Source organism: Anser cygnoides, chromosome 3 (assembly GCF_040182565.1).
Source record: "Anser cygnoides isolate HZ-2024a breed goose chromosome 3, Taihu_goose_T2T_genome, whole genome shotgun sequence".
NCBI lineage: Eukaryota > Metazoa > Chordata > Aves > Anseriformes > Anatidae > Anser > Anser cygnoides.
In genome coordinates this window covers 39,154,194-39,178,283 of record NC_089875.1, presented here as the reverse complement: position 1 = coordinate 39,178,283, position 24,090 = coordinate 39,154,194, and the positions used below count along the sequence as shown (strand labels likewise).

Below are 24,090 nucleotides of genomic sequence, written 5' to 3'. Positions count from 1 at the left end.
CAAAGGGACAAAACAGCAAGCTAAAAATATAGCAAGTCCCAGAGCAACATGGTGTTACTTGCTGGAACACAAACCCAGCCTGACAAGTACAGAGGTGAAGTACAAATTAACTGATGGCAAAGTAGTTTTACCTTGAAGTAGATATTGATAATTCCATCAATTAAACTCAGCAACAGTTTCACAATATTATAACTTAGAATATATCTTTACCAACATAAACTAGTCATTTAAGAAAATCTTTATCCAATAACAAAAAAAGAGGTAACAAAATCTATGTAACACAAAACAACCAAGACAGTCCTTGCAAGATGTACTGGCACATTTTGGGGGGAGTAGCATGAGTTACAGGACCAACTCTGAGCACATGCCTCGTCCTATTCTACAGGGGCTAACTTTAGAGAAAGGAGAGTACTCTCTCCTGGCAGGCCATGCACATTTTCCTGTGAAAGCAGCTCACGACTCAGAGCGCATCTGCCTGTCACAATAACCAAAGCACAGCTTTAACACAACTAGCTTTAGCGATCAGTTACTGGTCTTATTCACTTCTTCACCCCTCAATAGATGAGTTAATGTTATATTACATAGATAAACTGTTATAGGTCAGTATAATGACTTTAGGAGTAATTAACAAACGTGATGACTCTTTAAAACCATTTCCATTATTGATATGTGAGAATTTCTAGAAATTAAAATAAAAACTGGTCAGAAAAGTTAGAGGCAACATGAACCATTTTTCTGAATCACAAGGAAGAAAATGGAATAGCTAAAAAAAATGCTCGACATTTTCTTAATATGCTTCTAATAAACTTCTAAGTACTTGATTAAGAATCTTCTCCAGTTTTATCTCGTATCTTTCTATCTCATATCTTATGTCTCATTTGCATGCATTTTAGAGTTCCTAATGTCAGGACATAGTTGCTTTTCAATTTCAGGATATTAACTTTAAAACATTTCACAGTTCATGAAGATCACACTGCAGATGTAAAATACTGTAATTACTCAGTATTTAATGTCCACTCTTCTAGTTCACCATCCAAATCATTACTGAAGACGGAGATACAGATGGAGAAAAGGTCTTATTTGTGACTCTTAATAACTTCACTCAGTTTATAGCAAATGAGGCATACTGGAATAGGGATTCAATTGTTCAGCTTACATACTTACTCTAAAAAGCATTCAAAAACATTTTGAAGAGCACTGAAACTCGGAGCATAAACTATTCAAAATGCAAGTCTGAAGAATTCTATCTAGTTTTATAAGTGTACATTTCTAAAGTTTCTCTCCATAGATTTACTGCAGTAGTCCTGAGATAAAGGATATACAGTAACTAACAGTATTATTAAGAAAACAGAAAGACAAATTTTTAGGATAATAGTTACAATTCAGAGAGCCATAACTAGGAACCTATCCCATTAATAATGATATTTGTAAACTAGAAGTACATGAAAATTTTTCCCTCTTTTAGTTTGGAACTTAACAACAGTTAAATATATGTTTTGGAGAGGTATTTGAAAATAAGATAATTGATATGCTATTAATTTCAGTGCAGGCAGTCTGCACACAAGGAGCAGAGCAAAATCCCAACACAAAAGGTGTATAAAAGAGAATTCAGTGATGAATGTTTAAAAGGGCAAATTGAATCAAAGCAAAAGGCAGGTAAGGGACATGAGGCTATACTGCACAGTGCATTAAAGATAGGACCATGGCAAAATAAACAAGGAGCAAGTTACTCAATTTGAAATAAGTTATTTGCCATTGAAAAATGAAGGGAATGTAGATTACAATAGAAATTATTTTTCGTAACTTTTTAAGGGAAAGGAAGATGATGAGCGTGTTTAACTGTTAGGGAAGGCAAATAAAAGTAAATTTCAAGAACTGAGCTGTGAACTGACGCAGTCAAATCAGCAAGAAAAAAAAAAGAGGGAAGAGATACGAATTTGGAAACATGCTGGATTTGGACACGGTTTGGATGTGCTAAGCAAGGATAAGAAAGTGTAAATAAGCTAAAACTCTGAGGATGCTTTACTGATGCTTTACTGATAGGAAGAGAGGATTTCAAAGAGTGGGGAAATGGAAGAGGCTTTGGATCCATACTCAGATCAACTTGGCAGTGCTGAGCTTATTGTTCAGACTGAGCTCCTCATAATTCTTCCTAAGAAGGTAGTCTGAACGTTCATAATATACAGTAAACTGGTTGTTAGAAGTTACTGATCTGGTGGAAACAAAAGACAAAAGACAAACATTTTCTTTCCTGCTTTGAAAAAGTTTGATGAGCCAAAGTAAAATGCCTATGTTCATTTTGTGTTAAGCTACTGCAGGAACTGCATTTAACCAAGTTGCTTCTGAGACATCTGATTTTAATAGTTTATGCTTGTTCTTGGCAGTTAGCCTAGCCATCCCAGGCAAACAGACTGTGTCCTGTGCAGGGAGTAGCTCATGAATAGCCATGGATTTTCACAGAAGCTGTTTATGGCATTTAACTATATATTGAAGATACAGAATCAGACGCAAGACACACTGGTATAAAAAAAGCTACATAGGCAAATGAATAGATCAATGTGCCAAGTCTAATAACTTCCTCTTACCAGAAGCCAGTTACATATTTACATGCATACACATTTTATAGTAGTTTGCTATAATGAAAAATTCATTTACTTTAGAATTCCAAATTTAAGAGGAAATGGTAAGTTTAGAGACTGTAAGACTCCTCACTCTCCCTCAGCCCAGAAGAAAAAAAAATTACAAACACTTCATTCTTGCAAAAATTTATATCCTCAGATGACTTGATAGGCTTCAACTGTTCTACTGCTTTTTCAAAATTGTATTCATAAAATACGGTCCCTCTGCAAACAAGACATTCAGTAGGGCTAAAATGAATTCTTTTTGGAAAAAGTCACTGAAGCAATGGCAAAAGCAATTAAATCCACAGAGTGTGAAGAAACAGAAGATCTGAAAGCCATTTTCTGAAAATAGATACATCTGTCTCTGTTCCTTAAACAGCTATTTAAACATGCAGATTTTTTTTTCTACTAACTTACTTCCTGCCCTCTGAATCTTTTCACACAGTTTGTCATTGCCGCTACTGCAAAAATTTGCCAAGTTCCACTTATAATAAACCATCAAATTGTATGTTAAATATTGCAATGTAAAATATCTCCACCTTCCCTACTCCTATGCACCATAAATGTGCATTTTTGGATGAACACGGTTTTAATAAAACAGATATATTTTCTAATTCATCTTAAAGATCTTAAATATAAATACATATGTATATATGTATATACGTATTTTGGGTATATAGCTCTGTGTTTTAATCCAATCGCTGCTGTGCGTTGCACACTATTTACAAATGATGGAAAACATCCAAATTAGTCTATAATTCTAACGCAGCTAGATTGATACATTAAAAATGAAACCATTTAATGAAATAACTACTTATGACTTGGTTACTCTTACTTTCTAAGTATTTAGTATAACATCAATCTTAAACTTGTAAATCCACAATTCTTCATTTAGCAGTTACTTTATGCCTAATACAAACTTTCACAGTACCTGCAAGATTATCTGTATAACTTTAAGGTTTGCAATAGAGAAGATCTAGTAAACAAGCTTTCTGCACTTAAAAAATATAAAACAAAACACCTTTCAAAAGCATGCAGTCAAACACTAAGCTGAACATTTTTTTTTTTTTTTTTTTTTTTAGAAGTTACCATAGATAATGGCGCCTAGGGCTATTTGTCTATGACCGACTGACTGTCCTCCAAAGTTGCCTTCCATGTAAAAATGATCTGATATTAAGCATTTTTTTCTTGCTTGCAACACAAAACCAATAAAGACTCTCTCATTAAGAAGTCCTAGCTCAGCAAGGAGAAGCACAGAACGGTCCTTGGAAGAATGCAATATTAACTACTAAGTAACTTAATATAGTATGAGCAGACATACCTCAGGAGCAAAATGAGTAAAGAGATCCCATTTTATTGTAAATCTTATTTACATGCATACTAAAACCAAGCCAAAAAAAAAAAAAAAACACTAAAATATAAGTATCACCGTAAACAGAAAGATGCAGAAAATGAAAATGGAAAACCTGGTGTCCACATCAACACCTGCTCAGCGTCCCCTCCAAAACTATTACAGTCATTCCAAATTTTTAAAGAGGAAAAAGAATCTCATGATTGTGGCAACAGAATGCTATTCTATGTATACCCTACGCATGGTATATAATCAAGTATATAACAATTGAAGGATACAATTTTGGGACAAAAGAAAATTTTATTCAAGCCCAATGTTTCCATATGCACAAGTTGCTATAAAATTCACGATTCCCTGGTTAGCAAAAGGCTGATAAAATTCAAAACAGACATGTAACTTCTGTTCTATTCTTTCCCTTCACTGACATCCAGAGAAGTTTAGCTCTGCTATAGTAACTCCTAATACCCACACAAATCAAAAAGGCCTCCCCCAAAAACAACCAAAACACAAAGAGCTTGCACAGAACTCACTGAGTTGATCTTTATTTACTGCAATATATAGCCTGATGAAAATATTTTAATATTCCAAACACATCCAGAGTTATTTGCACGCTCACTTGTTAAAAGTTATTACTGGTATTTTGCTTTATTGAAAACATGAAACTCACTGGACTGATAATTTGCAATCTTTATATCAACAAAAAGGAAGATCACAGAATCACAGAATTGTAGGGGTTGGAAGGGACCTCAAGAGATCATAAGGTCCAACCACCAAGATGAACTGCAGAAACTTCATTCTGAATTCTTTCATCCACTCAGAAACTTACTTGTTCTGTGTTCCAGGAATACTTTTTTTGCCTGAAAGAACTGATGAGAAATCACCTCTATTAGAACAAATGTAATTAAAAAAGTAAAACATATGAAGTTCATAATTCAGCGCAAAATAGAGAGCAATTAGCAAGTGTTAACAGAAGAAGGCATTGAACCTATCTAAAGGGCAAAACTGGATGTTTGTAAGAAGCAAATCCTGACTATGCCCCATTTACTTCTCTAATTTGTGTGTTAAAAGGATACTGAAAATGTTTTAAATCAAGATCCTGAATTTATCTTGTACTTTGCGATTAGGTGCAACAATAAGAGTGTTATTCTATTACAAAGATGTCTGAAGTTATTTGAGTAGAGAATATTGTATGCCTGCTATGTTTAAGATGGTCTTCGTAGTATGTAAGAGCAGCTCTTCTCCTTTGCACATTGATAAAATTGATCTCAATGGCAACTTCAAAAAGGCCTCTACAAATATAAAAAGATAGCCAGCATCTCTTTTTCAGTTAGAACTTTATTCCACATCATTAATGTGGAATTAATTTATTTTCTACACCTATTTGGCCTAGTAACCAATTCATACTTTGTATGAACTTAGTTGCTATTTGAACACTGGTATGTAAAAATCTTGGCTAATCATGGGACTTGAAAGAAGCAAGTTTTATTGCTATTTTTCAAGTGTTCTCTGCTTACAAAGAACATTACAACATACAATATTTATACTGGAAAGAACAAGCGAAAAGAGCACGTGAGTTTGTGAGGAATGGAACTGATCTAGCTTAGAATTTGCATTGTATAAAATCAAGTTGACAGAGGACCATATGGAAATCCATGTGAGAGTAAAAATGCAAGTAAACTACAGACAGAAGAGAGAATGTATAACTCATCTCCATACTAATACTGGCACTATTCACTCACTCTAGGAAACAGAATTTGAAAGTAATAGCAATAATGACAAGTTACTCAAAAATAAAATCAGTCAAAAGTCCTAGCAAAACTTTTTAAAAGAATTTAAATACTACAAGATAGATTTTATATGCTTGGGTTCATGCTACTTGCGAAAAGCACAACTGAGTTCTCAGAGAGCTCAGGAATATTTTCAAGACAGCAGTTGATGGACTGAAGAGAGAAGGCAGTTAAAGTGAACAACAGCTGAAGACTCCATTGTTTGCAAATTATAACCATTTTTCCACTACCTCTACAGATTTTTCCATTCAGAAAAATCATGAAATGAAATTGGAATAAGCAAAAACAATAGAACCCAAACGCTTAAGCCATATCCATTTTCCTCCAGCGATAGTCTGGCTTTGATATCTGCCCTAAATACATATATGTATTATGTTTTAAAATAGAAAGAGCTTAGAAACAACTATGAAATCTTATGACTGCTTCTGTCTCCTCCTAATAACATGCTTAGTGATTTCTCTTTTTCTCTTAATCTGTAAATTATTTTTTTTTAACTTACTCTCTAAGATTTTTCTTTGTTCTGAGAGAAGTGACATACTACTTCTAATCATTCAAAGCTGGCCACATGCCTGTGATATTTATTTCCTCTGAGGAAATTCAAATAACAGCACAGAGGAAATAAATATTAATATTTCTGAAATATTAGCTAATTTCTTCAGCTCCTGTAATGGCTGATAATAAGAATGGAAGATTTTAAAATGTAATCATTCCAAATGTTAGACCAACATACATGAGTTAAACAAACAATCTTTGGAGTACTCCAGGCATGTATAGGTTTTACATTTATTTTTTTGATTAAAACTGAAAACTATCTGCTTATCATTTTAAGTCCTACTTTTTTGTGTCCTAAAATCAAATCTATTTTAAAATAAGTAATTGCAGATTTGCAAATAATTTAACAATTATCTCTTTTCCCACTCATTTCAGTCTTGGTAGGCATTTACATAGGTTGCTTTCATTGCAGTGATGTTGCCTGCCAGATCCTGATGTCTTATTTTCACAGGTTCAACAAATTTCCTTGGTCTTGGAAGTTGAGAAAGGCCCAAGCCTCAAATTATTTTTCTGAGTCCTTCATTCTAGGCAAGATATAGTCTACTTACTCCAAGGCAGTCATCATCACAGAGGAATGGTTGCAACTATCTCTTAGGGAAAAGTATTTCACTAAAAAGACTTTTCTCTGTTACTTAGAAAGTGTCTTCCACTATCCTTCTGATTAGGTTTGTAATCTTTCTTCTATTCTCTTTTCAAAAGCCAAGCTTTAAGATGTTCATGAAAAAAAAAAAAAAGAGTATGACATTTGTTATTTTACACCACTTTTGCTGTAGTCTCTTTATACAGACTGAAAGAGTAGCGAAAGAACAAATGGATCCTTAAATAAAATCAAGATGTTGAATAAATAGGACAACATCCTTTTCTGATCATTAAAACATTTCAAATAAGTATGTTTTCCTTGAATATTTCCTGGAAGGATTAGAAAATGGCTACATGGCTACATTAAGCAAAAATGTTGCTTTTGAAGGGAATAATATGACAAAACATTAAGGTGTCTGTCCGTCCCCCCCCCCCGTTTTTTTTTTTGAAGTTACATACAGAGAACTTATAATTTTTCTGATAATTTGGACATTGATTTCCTGAATGCCTCTCTTGGATCCTAAACTCAAAGCAACGTTATTTATCATGACTTAATTTCTGACAATTTAATGTTGCACTTAAATTTGTGGTATGTTCTTAGGTGCTTTTTCTTTTTTGCCCCCCAACAAAGAGCAGAGGCTTCGCCTACAAGGGCGAAGCTATGGCTAAGGCTTTGCAAATGAATGAGTCACAGAAGTAGTCTGAGTTATTTTGTTTGTTCTCACCCTTCCTTCCAGTAAAAAGGAGGGAAAAAAAAAAGGAAAAAAGGAAAAAAAAATACCCAAATCCAAAAGCATTTTATACCATAGGAAATTCTTCAGGTAAACTAGACATGAATTTTAGCACCATTCTAACAAATTTTTACAGATGGACTGTTTGCACTATTTGTGCATATGTTTTAGAAAGTTATCCTTGCTATTTGTAATGCATTTTCATCCCAATCCTAGCAAATCCAACTCTTGAATTTCAATGAATCTTTTGACTCAACAGACTTTGAATGAGACTCAAATCAGCAGGCTGCACAGAGGAAAAAAAATAAAAAAGAAAAAGACTGACTTGCCAAGAAAGAGAGGTTATGCTGGAATTATTGACTAAATGCATACCAACTATTCTCTTAAATACTTGACAGCACAGCAGTCAACAGGCCAGCAAAAGTCCTTGTCTTATTCCTCACTTACCCCTTTTAGCAAACTAAAAGAATCCTCAGCATTAGCAGTCTTAAATGGGAGGGAAACAAAGCTGAGCTGAGCTGGAGCAAAAGATTTTGGCTTCCATTTGGTTTTGATTTTCCTCACTTGCTGTTGTTCTGCACTTCATAAAAATAGTATCATACTACTTTCATATTCCCAAAGTAGGGAATTGTGAAGCAAAGCTTACTTGCAAAAAATCAGTATCTGTGAATTGGATCTTAAATAAAAGTGAAAAAATACAACTTGAGACCTCAAACAATAAATCTCTCTGCTTTACCTCATTGTAAATCTTCAATTTCAAAAAGTTAGCAGTAAGGGGTACTTATAATATCCAAAGGCTTTTTAATGCAACACTACAAACATTAACCGATACTTTACCACTGGGAAAAAAAAAAAACAACACATCATAGATACACAAACAATTCTTAGGTAATTCTATAACAAGCAATACATTTTCTGTTAAGTAGGCCAAAAATATGCCTAAAACTGGCTGCCAGCATTTGACCACAGTGGATGATTTACAAAAATACAATAACAGGAAAAGAAAATCCCGCTCAAGAGTCAGTTAGGACTAACGACTATACATAGTTTATCCTACTGGTATCTTCCTATTGAATCTCAAGGAAGTTTACTTCTATTTTTACCTATAAGCAAAGTTTATTTGGTCATTATAAGGTTCCTAGGCCTAATGAAACACATCTACATTCAAACTATGAAAACGACATTGCTATCATATAAAGATTTTGGGAAAATGAAAACATTTTATGCTTTGAAATTTAAGTTATTGCAGTTAAGAAATGTATTTATAAGTATAGAAAACACTTGCATTATGTTTTTACATGATAATTTAGATGGAACTGATTTGTATACCAAAAACTACAAAGACCGTAGGTTTTTAAGAACAAGTAAGTATTTCTCCATGGGGCATAATAAATAGTAATCAAACAATTCTCATAAAAAATTAACTGATTTAACTTCGTTGTTTAGTACATTTGTGGTACTTAACCTTTTGAAAACACCTTTAAACTACCGAAATAGAAGAACAGCAGTATCAAACAATAACTTTTCGTCAAATGCCTGCTTCTGCTTTTATGATATTCTTTGTATCATCATTATACACTGGCTTCTAAACTTAGGTTATTGCAGCACCTTTAATAAGTCGAACTGAAGAGGTAGACTGTTGCCCACCCACATAACGCATACCAGTTTAGCATCAATACACATTTTTGGTTTCTCACCTTGTCAATCATTTTGCGGGCTTCCATTTCTTCAGAATTGGGATTTTCCAATTCAATAGTGTAAGTACCTTTGTCACTCTGGTCATCCTCATTGTCCTTCTCAATAGCAGCAGAAACATGTTGGCTTTTCAACTTTTTGTCCATCTCCTGGTTCTGACTAGGCCTATGGCCGAGGCTTCCTGAACTCCTTAACAACGCAGCTTGTAAGACAGGTAAAGCAGCAGAGGGGTCTTCTGATTTTTGTTTTAAAAGTTTTGCATGTACTGCTCTGTGATGTGATGAACTAGCTTGCACAGATGAAGGAACTGCTTTCTCTCCTGATGCAGGTTTCACTCTTTCAGCTCGCGCATGAGGTGTTGGAGATGGAGATTCTGAGCACAGAGCACCTACGTTCTGAGAAAAAGAGTAGGAACGTCTCTTTCGAGGATGGTCTTCATCAAAAAACTCAATCATAAAAGCAGTCTGACTCACACCAGCTTGCTCTTGCTGTTTTTCCGTGGAATGGACTTTCTGGTGCGACTTTTTCAGCTCTGTATGATGATGTCTTAAGTGCTCTTCAAGTGCTGCCCGCTTACTATAATGCCGATGTGCACCAGCATTTTCTGAATCACTCTGTGTACCGTCATCATGCTTATTCCCTACAATCAAAGCAAAAGAACATACAGCACAATGAAGCTAAAAAAAAAAAAAAAAAACCAACACATACAAAGTAAACTTGCATACTAGAATAGAATTTCAAATTGTTTTTCTGTGCGGAGTCCAACACGTTTCTGTACCTAGCTCTGGAAACTTTGTACAGCTGATGATGATGCATAAACTGAGCAATAATATCAGTGCATTTGAATTACCCTTTTCATCAGTATTGCAATCTACAGGTACTTATCAGTGATTTACAAAAGGCAGTATTTTATCAGCTGTGCTGCAGTATGGAAATGGCTTGTTTCCCAATTATATTAATTTTGTTACAGAACTATTTGATTGATTACAAGTGACTACTGAAACATTCTAGGCAAGGATAAAATGAAAAAGAAGAACGTTAAGACAGACCTCCTGGGAGGTAAGAATGCCTGTCAAGTGACACAACTGATGTTGTTAGATGGTCTTTTCCTCACACTGTTACAACAGTTTATCATGAGAAATGTCTACTGAAAATTGAAATTAATTCTTTATTACTCTTTCCAAGAAGTAGAATGAATTTTTCCATCATTCATTCCTCTCAGCATCTGATATATGCATGCGAAATGTCTGTTATTACTTATTCATTCCTCAAACTACTTTGAGATCTATGAATAAGGACTACGCACTTAATAAATCATATAGACATATAAATATGCTTAGTAATGAGGCCTGAAAAATGTATGGAAGACTGGGTACTCATACACAGTAAATCAGAGTTAACACTGAGGAACCTCAAGTACAATGAAACTGTCTATACTTTTTAAGTTTTAGTGCAGTTCGTGGAAAGGAAGTTTTCTCTTCTTTGAATTAATTTGGATCAAGGCTTCCTCATGTATACACAAAATGTAAAGGTGATTTTTTTTTTCCTTCTGGAAAGGATAGTTTTTGAAGGTTTTCCCACTTGCATTATTAGGATACACAGCTACTATTCATTTAAATGGTAATTGTATGTTGGGAACCCTTACCTAGGGGACTAACAGCACCGAATACTCAGTTGAAATCTTTACAGCATTCCTACTTAACATAGAGACCTCCCTTTGTTACTTATTCGTACAGTGACTCAACAATGCGATGGGTCCTATACTTCCATACAGTAACAATAAATATCAACACCACTCTGAAAGTCATATAACAATTTTAGCAGTGTGACTTCAATACAGGATACTGTAGGAAAAAGCTGAGCAGAAAAATCAGAAAGATTTTACTTGTCTTTTTTTTTTTTTTTAAACCAAAAATTTCAAAGAAGTTAGGTACATACTCTACCCGTATGATTTGACAAAGAAGAATTAATGAGCAAGAATATGAAGAGATCACCAAAGATTACAAAATTCAGATATTTGTTATGGCCAAATGCAACCTATAACTTACACCTCCCTCAGTCAAAAATTTATCAAACTTCAAAAAGTTTCTGCTGCCAGGAAAGGGCTAAGGCCTTGTAAAAAAAGTCCTGCCTTATTAATAGTGACATGGTTAATGTTTTAAAGAAGGTTCATGAATATAATACAATCTGATGCAGATCAAAGAATGCTCTGTAATATTCTCCAAAGAACTACTATGCTAGTATCTTAATGTTAGCGTGCCCATACAATTCTGTTTTGAAAATGTTATTTTTCAGCTTAATTTGGAAGAGCCAGCCCTAAAATGCAGACTTTTGATCAGAAAGACAAAACACATTGTAACGAATCTCAGCTAGGTTAAGAGTTAACCATGATAATGTTGCAGAACCAAGAAAGTGGGAATAGCAGATTAAATCTGCTGAACTTAAAAACAGAAAATAACAGACTCAAAAAATTTTGTCAGAATTTTCATTCTGAAAGTTTGAATGTCACTGGATTCTTCAACTGAAAATGAAAACTACTTTCTTCTCTATTCTGTGAAGTTGGATCCAAAAGAAAGTACACTTTTCACACTAGACATTTGATTTAATTTTATTGGAAATGTCATTGTCTGCAGTAAGTGAATATGTCTTATCAACTGTTATCAACAGCAGTGTTTTTATAAATATAATATCCTGCAAACATAGTATAAAAATTGAAGATCTTTGTTTATTTCAGATTCCTGAGACAAACTTGACTTCATCATACATGATCAATTTAAGCAGAATAACTATACAACGTATTTTTTGTCACCAAATGATTTTCTTAGAGTACATGAATATCCACAGAAAATATACTATTGGAAGAATTGTTAAAAGCATAACTTGAACTTCCGAACTTTGATTCTATAAAGCTATTCAGCTTTTTAAAGTAATACACAAGAAAAAGTGAAATATGTAAAATTTAACTAAAGGCTTGGGTTTGTTCTTTTTCCCTTCAAGATCAATGTTTTAAAAATATGACTTCTTTGTACCGTGTTAGCTGTACTAAAATATCTCCAATTAGTATGTTTACTGTAAGATGACTTAGGATTTGGTTTATTTTAATAGTGCAATAAGATTTCCCTGAACAGATCCTTGCACTCCTGTGGAGCATTTGTGATTTCAGTTGAACTCCGCAAGGGCTCAAGGACCCACTTACTGGATTCTGGTGAAGAATAGTTGCCTTCAGAAATAAGCATAGCTGGAATTATTCACTTTACCTTTTAGTCTCTTCAAGTACACTGGAACGTCACTCTTAATACTTTTGGAATCTTCTTCCGTTGGTTCCCATATCATTCTTGGGGGATTGTTCTGTGCTAGCCAATCTGCTACTTTGCTCTCTGCAGCCATCATCACAGTCTGAAGCCCAGGCAGGTCCTGACCACTGGAGGAAGAAGGCTTCTTTGACTTGTGACGCTGTTCAGATGTGAACTTCGTTATGTGATCTTTGATTGTTACTTTCCCTGGAGTGTTGTCATCAAATTCAATGGTAAAGGAAGCATGCCCCGCACCTGCTGCATGGGAGCTCTGGTTATCTTTTGTGGGAATTTCATGAATAGTGCTCTCAGCTACCTGTGAAGATTGCTGGAATTCTTTTGTAGGAATTTCAAAATAACTTGGCTCCCTACAGAAAGGATAAAGTTCTTCACTTGCAGCTGCAGATTGTTCCTCAGCTTGCTTGGCATCTGTGCTGCATCCTATTAAGAAAAATAAAAAATAGATTTCACAATACTTGGGAACTTCAGGTTCTTCAAGAATTTTCTGAATTTCTGTAAAGGCCACTCGAGAAAATTCTGTAGTAAACAGCAGAATTGTGGAGAAGATTGAGTAACACAGTTCTGGAAAAATAATTCCAGAATTACATATGAAAAGCATTACTGAAGAGACAGCTCTGGCTGTAAGGAGTGTAAAGTGGCAAAAAGCTCACTTCAATTTGACAAAGGAAATCTGCACTCCAAAAATGTTTAGATGACATAAAGGTCACATGAGTTATTAGTAACATGGAGAACAGTCATAAAACATTAGAGAAATAGTTGAGAGGATCACTATTGCAATTTTCAATCTATTTAGAGAAACATCAGATCAAGGTGCCCCTAAAACAAGCGCTAGTGATGTGGCTTCCATCTCCTACAGTGCAGAGTTAGTATAATTTCATTTGGTAAAAATTTGGAAAAACAATTCACACATTAGCACAAGATAAACATTAAGTCTGACTTGAAAGTTTTAACACTGATAGGTTCTGGATAGTGTTTTGGAATCCAAACACCTTTTATATTTCTACAAAAGGTAAAATCCAAGAATCAAGATAAATCCTATTGTCATCCACTCTTATTTTACTTGTTTCCATAATTCGTAGAAGAACAGAAAAAACAACAATAGCTGGAAGCATGCATAATGTTATAAAATCATGCTCTAACTGGGTAAATACAGCAGAATGTGGAAAAAAGCATGGGAAAGTCCCGCTATATAGACTGAATGAAGGTTAAAGCTTCTTTTGGTTGCTAGCAAAGCTATCGATGTATCTTTAAGAAAGCAAATCTTCTGGTTGCATTTCATGAAGTAGTAAGCCAGCCAAAATATCTGGTATAAAGATGTCCTATAAGCAACAGATGCTTGAGATTTTAGCAGCAATGGCAAGTTACATTCCAGCAAAGAATTCTGAATAGTTCCTACATGATTTATCATGAACCACATTAAGATGTTTAAGAAATCACATTAGATTGCCAAGAAAAGGAGTAAGAATGCAATTAAGAGATTTTTGGGGCTAAAAATAGCCACACTATATCAGCTGACGCAGTTAACATTTGTGTATGAAATAATTAAGCAATAAGGTAGCAATGGAAACATGCATACTATAAGTCAGGAGTTTAAGGGGTCAAGGATGCAGGACAGCTTAATACGCCTATGCTGTTCTTCGCAAACATTTGCTTCTTGTGAAGGTTTAGGAAAAAGGTTAAAACTTAAGAAATAAAAGAGGATAGTAGTTTGATGAAGAGAAATGGAACTAATAGCATAATAGCTGGAAAAGTTGAAAAGAATGATGTTATGTAGGGATAACAAAATTAGTCCATATTCTTTATTGATCACCATGCTTTCATACCAACAGGATTAAAGAACACTGATGCAGGTACAGAGTTATTTTATTTCATCTATAAGTAGCTGCTACAAGCTCAAAAGATGTTTAGAATTCAGACATTTTTTATACCGTGTTGTTGCAGGCTAAGAATACCCTTGCTAACATGTTTGACCGATACCAGTTCTTTTTAAACCAGCCCCTACACTGTCAGCTCTTAAACCAGCCTGTGTTACCTCTTCTTTGCACCTTCCTTCAGGTACTTATATACATTGACAAGATTCCCCCGAGCCTTCTCTTCTCCATGCTGAGCAGTCCCAACTCTCTCATACTCTCCTCGTAGGAGAGGTGCTACAGTCCCTTGATCATTTTATCTTCTTAGCCCTCTGTTGTGCTCTTCCCAGTTTGTCAAGGTCTCTCTTGTACTGGGGGGGTGGGAGGGTGGGAACAGAATTGGACACAGAAAGGTGTCCAGGTGCACCTTCAACTATGCTGAGTAGAGCAGAAGGATCACCTCTCTTGACCTGCCAGCAATAGGCAATACTTTGCCTAATACAGCCCAAAATACCATTAGCCTCCTTAGCAGCAAGGGCACATTGCTGACTCATGTTCAGCCTGGTGTCCAACAGGACCACCAGATCCTTTTCTGAAGAGCTGCTTTCCAACAGGGTGACCCCCAGCAAGTACTGGTACCTGGGATTGCTCCTTCCCAGGTGCAGGTCTTTGCACTTCTTGTTGATCTTCCTGAGATTCTTGTTTCCCAAGATACTGTATTTAAAGAAATATTTCTACTTTGGGACCTGGCAAGTGTAATCTACTGGCCAGACAATAAACAATATTTTTCAGAAAATATTAAATCACTGGTTCATCACCATCTTTTGATTTTTGAAAATGGTTAAGATTGAAGCCAAAACACATCAGAGGTGTGGTAGGCTAAGGCTGAGTGCATCTTTAACATTGGTTTGTAAGCATTGATGGACAACTTCAGGAAAAATCTTCTCTGTGAAACTTCCCTGTATCAAATTTAACATTTGAAGTGAACTGTTTATACTATTTTATTTACAGTATTTGATTCTAATATTTTTATTTAAACAGATGATATAATGCTTTTTAAACCTAAATTATGACAGGGTTAGTTTATTCAAAAGAATTGAGAAAGTGGATTACAAATGTAAAACAATTTCCAGTCTAGAAAAATTCCTAGGAATTATTTTTATGAAAAATATCCAAAATACAAGTTAATGTTAGTTACTTAAAAATACTGTTTACAGTCCAAAGTATTTGCATTTTTAAGAGTTAAATGCATAACCTTTGATTAGAATCAGCAATAGAAAGCAAAGATGAAACAAAAATTTAAGGTGAATACTGATCTAAATCACTCTTCAGAATTTTTCAGAAATACAAAATGCAAGCCCTTATAGCTTTCTATATATACACACAAAGATAAGGCTACTTTATAATGAATTTCTATTATCAAGTCATCTGCAAAGCTGAAGGAAATTGTCTATCAGACCAAATATGAATAGATGTAACAGATAAACCTCTGGCAAATTCTTAAGGTATTGGTCATCACAACTCTGTAATAGTAATACTTATTATTTATAAGCAGAACTAGCACAGTACTTATATAGCAAGAAAATCCACATTTTGTGAAACTGAAAGTATAGGCATCTGAAAGAAGGAGCTCTCATTCTACAACAGACTAGAGCTACAAAAGAACACTGTGATGGTTTCTACAGGACAAGCATGGTTTCTACAGGACAAGCAAGGAAGAAAAAAATGTTGCTGTTGCACAGGCATTTGATGATTATTAATAAAATAGTCTCCTAGACCCTCCAGAGCTCACTAAATGGGAAACCATGTAAACCCAACGCTCACTTTCCAACATTAACAGCATTATACTTTCTAGGGCTTCTTTTTTCCCTTACCATATCACACAGACAGCTAGTCAGTATCTTAAAATTTTACTTGACAGCCTGGACAATGAATGTGACAGATATTCTGCTATTCAACATCTTTCTGATACGCAAGAAAGCGTGTGCATATATGAAGTTATTATCAACAGCAAATATAGGGTAAAATCTTAGGAGACATTTTCCAGTGTTCAGAGGCTTTAAAAAAGTTCTGTATTTTTAAGGCAGAAGAACAAAATCGTAACAATAAAACTTGTAAAAGAAAATTGTCTGGAATTTACAAAGCTCTTCTTGAAAAAAAAAATGTGTAAATGTGGAGCAAGATATTTATTTTCAGAAGATAAGAAAAGAGGCCAAAATGCCATATTTATACAATATCCCCAAATATTTTTATATTTAGTTTTATATTTGGCTGAAGTCAGTGCTTTCAGTTGCTCATTAATATTTCCTTTTTCCCTTTTTTCTTCTTTCCATATTACACTTACCTTTTAGTTTCTTTTTTTTTTTTGCTTTATTGCTGAAGCAAGCCAGTGGCCTAACAACATTATTTTTCATTTGATATTTAAAGACAAATTGTGAAGAATACATAAAATGATTTACGTAGTACTAAAGAAAACACCCTTTGTCTTCTAATGTTGTCATATCCTGTATAATCAAAGCGTATCAGAATTGCTCTCTAAAAAATACAAAATAGTATCATATAGATATGTCCACCTCTCATAATAAATAACTTAACTGAATGCTTTAAGGGAGTTAAAAAAATGAACAAAAGAAAACAACTGATCTTAAATATATTGTAGTCATGGCTCTAAAAATTTTTGAGCACTCCCTGGTGCATAGTGTCTACATTCACTTCTCTAGCTTTGCACAGCAAGTGCAGCACATGCACGTATTCCAGGCCAAAACTCAGTAAAATTCTAGAACAAAATTCTCAGAACTTTAATGTTAATATTGATTAAATACATGCGTGTAATCTCTTACACATACGGATTACACTGATATTTCTAAAATACCGGTCAGCCTGCTTTAGCCTAGAATGACTTTCTTATATGTAAGAACATTTAATCTGATATATTGTTATGCAATGCTGGAATTCAAAAAATACTTCATGCCAAACAGAAAAAGAAAGGATTTCAGGCTCTTAAAGCCTATTTAAAAATTATTATTTCTGCCTTTTCTTAGATTTCCAGTAAAGGTATCATTGATAAAACATTCTACAAGTGCTACTTACATTAGCAGAAAATGTAGTTTTTTACTTTTCCAGGAAGTGCGAATATAACACATGGCCAGAATATTAACTACACACCCAGGAAACTTGTCATTAACATGTAAGCTTAACAGCTGGAGCACAAATAAAACAATGTCATATCATCGGTTTATATGCAACAGCTGATTTGGATTGGGGCTAGAAGATTCATGGATCATTAAATTAGAGCAACATGCATGTCTGGAAAAAAAAGGTTTTTTTTTTGTTTTAAAATTTTCCAGGCTTTTCTACTCCGTTTTCAAATAACTTCCATTAGTGAGCTTCCATTGAGACAGAAAGATAGTAACACTAAAATAATCCTATTAACTTGAGACTGTAAAGACTAATTGTCTATAGTTGGTTTAGCAGAAACAAATCTCCCATTTGAATCTCCTCATTAAACCTTGCCCCATCTGTTATAATTCATGCCTTCTTTTCTATTCAGGGAATAATCATTAAAGCATAAAGCAAATTCTTCACAGCATTAATTTGTTAGAATGATCAACATGATGCTTCATGTATTTGAGTTACTTAAGAAAATGTTTAAGAACTTATGTAAGTGTATTCATCTGTAATTAATTTTTGTAGGCAGTTTATATTAAGAACCTTGCTCCAAATTGGTGTTTTAAATACATAATTTTAGCGCATAAAAGAACAAATAACTGTATCCATTTTGAACAGTTTTTGCTAAATTAAAATTTATTGTTTTAGTTCAAAAATATCCAGACATGAAGGTCTTGTGAAGTTTCCCATTTTCGTTCATTGTTTCTTTATAGTGACATCCCATTATTATACTCAGCTATGTTATAAGACCTAAGCCCATGAAGAAAATACAAACTTGTTGAAAATTAACTTCATGGAAGTTGTATGGAATTTACATTTAATTTAATTATAGGCCACAGGGGCCTGAAAAACTTATCTCTTTATTTTAAAATTGTATGAAAACCTTTAGGATATTTTCTGTATGCTTTTATACTGATAAATTTAGTGTTTGGAGACTGAGGAGGAAAATATCATTTCTTATCTGGCCTGTCCTCTCAGGCTCTCTGCCAATACCACTAAAAAAATCTGCAGCAGTTGAAAACTGGATGAGTAGAAACATGTGACTAATGTGCCATTAGTCAGAGATTAAGTGACAGAAAGAAATCACTCTTCTATACATATTTCCACATCCTCTGAAATTAAAATCTTCTGCAAAAAGTGTCAGTACCCCCCATATGTGTATTAAAAAAAAGAAAAATCAGAAATAATTAGTCCATCTTATCTATCCATCCTTACAATTACTTCACCAAGACAAATAATTTCAAAAATATCCCCGTCAATGAAGTTGTGTCTAGAACAAATTTACTTCCATCTAATACTAAACCAGACTGTAACTCCTTGATTAATTTGAGACAAAGTCAACAGCTTATTTTTCTTTGAACTCAGGAACTAAGAAGTACTGATCACTTTGTGAAAAAACTCTTGGTAAAGTAAATAAAAACACTGTAAACTATTTGATGCTATATTGCTTCTGAAAAAGCAATTTAAAAAAAAGGAAAATAACAAAAATAGCTACTAAATAGAAGCTGGAATATTGTGTCAGACCTTGTTAATAGTATTGCATCAAAACCACAGACTTCCAGATGTTTTTTTAATAAGCCTATATTTAATGAGGGTAAATAACCTGCATGTTCTTAAACTAAAACAATGTAGATAGGTACATGCAAGTAGAAAAAGCATCATGATTTCATATTTTCGTTATACTGATTTGGTACAGTGATTGTCATCAAAGAAATAAAAACACAAATACCAGAGACTTCACCCTGTTTTAGTACATGCAGCAAGGTATAGAGTCATGGATATCATAGTCAATAATGTTTCCTCTAGTCACAGAGGAGAGGAGAATCATTTGGCTAGCAAATGTACCAATGGTATGACTTAAAGGCAAGGACTTGATTATTTTTCTTTGTAACTGATGACATATGCACTTTTTTTTCTTTTCTTTGTTGAGGAAAAAAAGAAACTAAACAATATCTAATAGTCTGCCTTCCATTATTTTTGACATTAGGGAAAAAAAACTGTATTCCTTAAGAATGCTTAGAAGCGTTTGAGGAACACTTTTCTAGACAAGATTTGAACTGGAGTTATAGAACCAGAGATTTCTAATGCAGGATAGTAAATCTGCACTTTAAAAAGCCTCCATAGTAGCACACAATAGCACCTAACACCATCTATAGTAGACAAGTCTTTCACACGCACGAAGTGTCCTACAACTATACTCCATTATGACCCAGTTGTTTTCCTATGCAACAAAGTTGTTTTAGTTGCACAACAACTATCACTACACTAAATGATTTTGCCTGGTTTCTTTTCTACTAGACCAAATCTCAAACGACTTACCATTGGAGTCATGAGTAATTTAGACTAACATGAAAAAGGTCGCTATGGAGTTGGAGTTGATTTCATTATAAAGAAGTGTTAGTTTAGTTTGTTCTCACTTATTTTAGAGATTATTCCAATTCCTGCAAAATACTATTCATGATAACCACAGCAACTACCATAATAGTAAGAGAAAAACTCCCACCTCAGTAGTTTAAAGAACTCCAAAATTAAAACAGTTGGGCCTTAAATGTGCACCTAAACATCTAAACAAAGATGGGTTGAATTTTGCCCTAGCTTCAGTAAGTTTTGAAGCTATGCCCTTTATTAGAAAGGCAGTCACTTTATTTATATGTCTGATGATAGATTTAGGAGCCTAATTATAGACATTGAGATTTAGGTTTTGGCAACACACACTGCAACTAGACAAGCTGACTAAAAAAATCTGTATTACGGGGAAATAAACTTTATAAACAGTTTAGATTATGTAAATCTTTACTGCATAAAATATGAAATGCAATTCCTGCTAATGCAACATTACTAAATTATAGGACAGAATGCTATTACCTTATATAACCAAGGGTCAAATAAAAAAAAAAAGTGACTTCATTAAAATATCCCACTTCAATCTATAATTTTTTGTACATGAAATGACAGGTATGGACTAAATTGATAAAGAGGCACTGGTTCTGGAAACATTTCTATATTTACTGACAAAACTAGTATTAGATACTAGCAAAGTGATGTATCATGCCTGAAATTGGTCTCTGGAAATTTCTAGTTCCTTGAGAATAACTTTTCAAAGCTAAATTTTAGTAGGCTTTCATCTGTACAACCAATCTGTGAAACTTACAAAAATAGACATCCATTTAGTTCCCTAGTTCAGAATACATGTACTCTACTAAGCAGCAAAAGCCTTATAAATAATTAAAAGAGAGAGGGAGAGAGTGAGAAAAAGAAAAGATAAACTTACCCGAAGCCCCTGTCTCATGCATTTTTTCTTCACGTTTGCTGTCTGATTTACAACCACTTTTTTCATCTGCTTCATCATCACCCCACCAGGCTGGCTGTCCATACAAAGGTGTACCCCGAGGCATGGCAGAAAGATCTATAAAATAACAGCCCACAGCAGAGGAAATTGCTTTTCTGTTTAGTTTTGGTATTTAGGTTCAAGCAACAAGAAGAGAAAGTGATTTGCCAGGATCATTTCTCCTGGAAGCTGAATTGAATTGGTTGCATGCAACCAACTTAGAGGCTGGATAAGTGATCTGAGTTCTAAATATAAAAGCTTACTAATGACCTGATCAAAACTTCTGGCACGAACATTTTTGCAAAGGCAGCTGACATCTCTTATTGTTACCCTGATGTCTGCAAACACTATTTTCTGCATTCAGTTTGGAGTCATCAGTACAGCAGTACATTCCTAAAAGCTGTTCATTGCCATTTCTATGAGAAGAGTCTCACTTTTACCCACATTGACCTTTTGTTGAAATCTGAACTCACAGCATGAAAAAAATGGTCAAATTTTGCAGTGCTGCCAAGGTTCCAAATCACTGACAGCTACTACAGAGTGCTGAAAGTTACCTAGTGTAAAACATTAGTGAGCACAATTTAAAAATAAAACAGAAAACAAACAAACAGAAGACAAACTGCCCTGCAGTAAAATTGTTTGTTATATAGGATACATAATCATGATTAAACACACTTAAACACAAAGGTTAAGTAAGAAAAACACTAGCATAATTAAGATTTGTACCTTCATGATAAGTTGACTGTATTAGTTTTGATTTGAACTCCTGACAGGATATTCACTCTATTGAGATTTAGCTATTTCAGTATCATACAGATGTACTGAGGATACTTTAAGAAGTCCTTATATAAAAGAACGTGATCTGTTCAAATCCATCTTAGTCGTTGTCCATTGCTTTGTCTGTCATGAATTTCGTCATTTTTATTCAACAATTATATATAATTCCATAGCCATGCCAAACAGCAGCATGATTTGAAGATATTAACTACTTTAAAACAAAACAATAACAAAAAAATACTTTAGTTAATACTCAATTATTTTTAAAAACTTGGTGGCTGATGCTTGTGCATTGAATTAGCAATAGGAAACAGCTTTGCATACAGCCAACAGTGAGAGAGTCAATCCCCAAAATGCTTATGAGTTGCAGTCAAATATAAAACTCTATCATTAACTTTTACTGTTATTTTTGGAACAGTAAAGAGAAAGTGAAGCTGAGAAGAAAGCCCACTGTGCTACACTATAAAAATTTAAGAGGACCTTAAAAAAAGCAATATTAAATAGGAATACTAAGTTATTGGATAGACTTTATGTATCCTTAATAGGATGTCAGATTAGCCAAAAGTTAGTTATACCACTGAGTCCCATAGGTGGCGGAGAGAATTACTTGAAGTAAGCCTTCCAGAAGAATGGATTAAACCTAAACAATGCTGTAACTGCCTTGAATTAAGAAGTCAGACCTAGTCAGAATCATATTAAAAGCACAACAATACACAATTCCTTTCTCATTCTTGTGGTTATCTCCTGTAGTAGCTTGTAACACAGCAAGCAATTATGATCAGATAATCCTAAAACGAACAATAAACTTTGTTGTGTGGCTTGCTTAACATTAAGACATCTGTGGCAAAGCCACCATGACACAATACATAAATATTAAACATACATAAAGATGATGTAGAAACAAGATAGAAACTAGTTTCCACCATTTTTGTACCACAATAGAATGCTTAAATTCCATCCTAGCATCTAAAAACATATGCTAATATCTATTAAAAAAAAAAAAGGTTAAAAAAAAACAGAAAATAAATCAAAAGAAGGGAAACATTTGGGAATAGTGGTGAAAAAACGTACAAACTGTTCCTATAGGAGCATTTTTCAATTCAACTGCAAAAAAAACCATCACTTTACTGCCATCACTACTGGAAATTTCTGATTCTTGGGAAAAGAAATACAAAGATCTGATAAATGCTGCTTAAAAAGAATTTAAAAATTTAAATTTAAATTTAAAATTTAAAAAGCTTTCTTAACATGCAAATGCTCTGAAAGAAGGCAGAAATTAAATTTAGAAAGTTATTGATTATTCTTATAATACATTTAATATTTCACGTGTGATGTTTCTACATCTAATTGAACAGTTTCAAAGGCACCCCAACAAAGCAAACAAATAACCTTTCAAAGTTTACATTCTTTTGCCGCCAAAATGCACCTTACCTATTGATTTCTCTTCAGATTTCAGTGCTTCAGTAGTTTTGTTGTGCACTTCATTTGTGGAGTCTGTTCCTTTGGACTCTGAAGTTTTGGAGCTGGTTTGCTTTGACCCTTCTGCCTCTGAAGATTTTTGGGATAACTGGAGTTGGCTCGTAAATTTTTCATGCTATGTAACATTAAATAAATAAATGAATTATCTCAAAGAATGCAAAAACTTTTACCAGTAACTATGTAATGACAGAAAAACATCTAGGAATGGTCCATTATTACCTTAAGTGCTTCTTCAGGGACTCTCATCTCTCCTCTGACAACAGTAAAAAGATTAGTATGTAGGAAATGCTAAGGAAAACGCTCAACTTACAAGACAACTTTCTGGAAAGGCAATAGTTCTGTAGTCTATTCTGCCATTACAATAGTGACAATTGTTTTACGAATCTATTACTGTACAGACTAGAATGTATAATAATACTTGTGAAAGCAAATGCACATTATTTACTATTTGTAAATAGAACATTGAATAGATACCTTAATGTTGCAATCATGTAAGTTCTCTTTGTTTTCATTTGGTAGTTTGCTGAATAATTACTTGTAATCTTTACAACTTGCATACAATTTCCTACAATACAAGAATTTTCTTATTTGCCTCAAAGTAATGTTTCTTTGCAACACAAAAGTTACACGTTAAGAATGTTACAGCAATAGATATACAGAGGTTTTAAATAGTAATTGGAAATCAAGGTTTCTTTTTGTTAAGAAACAATGACATGTACTTTATCAATACTTCTGACCAAGACATAGTATTCCAAAACCTGCAATTTTCTCGTAAAGAAACAGGTATTTCAAAGTTGCTTCTCTATTAGTATGAGAACCTTTCATTTAATGTAAATATACTTTTCAGCAAGAAAAGCA

The 24,090-nt window shown here is 33.9% G+C and overlaps 1 protein-coding gene across 1 annotated transcript in view; it reads right to left on the bottom strand.

Moving 5' to 3' along the window:
- CEP170 (centrosomal protein 170) overlaps positions 1-24,090 on the bottom strand; it is a 101,025-nt gene that overhangs the window by 43,480 nt on the left and 33,455 nt on the right. Inside the window, 5 exon segments of the mRNA XM_048079926.2 lie at positions 9,319-9,956; positions 12,574-13,050; positions 20,920-21,054; positions 23,185-23,347; positions 23,452-23,510. Coding sequence (XP_047935883.2) covers positions 9,319-9,956; positions 12,574-13,050; positions 20,920-21,054; positions 23,185-23,347; positions 23,452-23,510 — 1,472 coding nt within the window.